The following is a 569-nucleotide window of genomic DNA, read 5'->3' as shown; positions in this document are numbered from 1 at the left end:
GGGAGCTCATCCATCCCTAGGGTCAAGTGTAAGACCGTAGTTGTTTGTTTTCAAGCCAAAAATGTGTGACTAGATTGAAGTTCTGTATTTTTGCGCATTCATTCAGTTTGGGGGCTTTAGTCTCAGTCAAACGTCACCAGAGGGGAAACTTTCCTGAATGCCACCATGAAAAGGGCACAAGAATTACAATCTTTAGTGGTCCCAGACAGCTTTCACGCTCTGCTTCTTTGACTTCCCTTGCCAATCTGGGCTTGAAAGCTCAACAGACCCTGCTTGAACTAATCTGCTGCTCTGTTCCTCTCTTTCAATAGTTGGGAGCAGAGATGGATAAGATACTGGAAGCCGTGGTGATGTCCTCATACCCCAACAATGTGAAGCAAGGGCTCGTGAGGCGCGTCATTGAGGCAGCGAAGCAGCCCATGGACAGTGAGCAATGCTGGTCCATGCTGGAGCTGTCAACCAAGCTTTATCTCACAGGGGACACCAAGTATAAAAGAGAGATTGGGAAAGAGGTTTTGGAGGTCTACGGCCACTACCACCCGGAGGAATTTGAGGAGTTCTTCAACGTC

The 569-nt window shown here is 48.2% G+C and overlaps 1 protein-coding gene across 1 annotated transcript in view; it reads left to right on the top strand.

Moving 5' to 3' along the window:
* The first annotated feature begins 320 nt into the window (after positions 1-320).
* USP35 (ubiquitin specific peptidase 35) overlaps positions 321-569 on the top strand; it is a 17,962-nt gene continuing 17,713 nt past the window's right edge. Inside the window, exon 1 of the mRNA XM_009637128.2 lies at positions 321-569. This exon is cut by the window's right edge and continues 433 nt beyond it. Coding sequence (XP_009635423.1) covers positions 324-569 — 246 coding nt within the window. The 5' untranslated portion in view covers positions 321-323.

This window comes from Egretta garzetta, unplaced genomic scaffold, assembly GCF_000687185.1.
Source record: "Egretta garzetta isolate BGI_Z169 unplaced genomic scaffold, ASM68718v1 scaffold323, whole genome shotgun sequence".
Classification (NCBI taxonomy): Eukaryota; Metazoa; Chordata; class Aves; order Pelecaniformes; family Ardeidae; genus Egretta; species Egretta garzetta.
The sequence above is the reverse complement of the archived record's forward strand: the minus strand, read 5'-3'. Positions and strand labels throughout refer to the sequence as shown.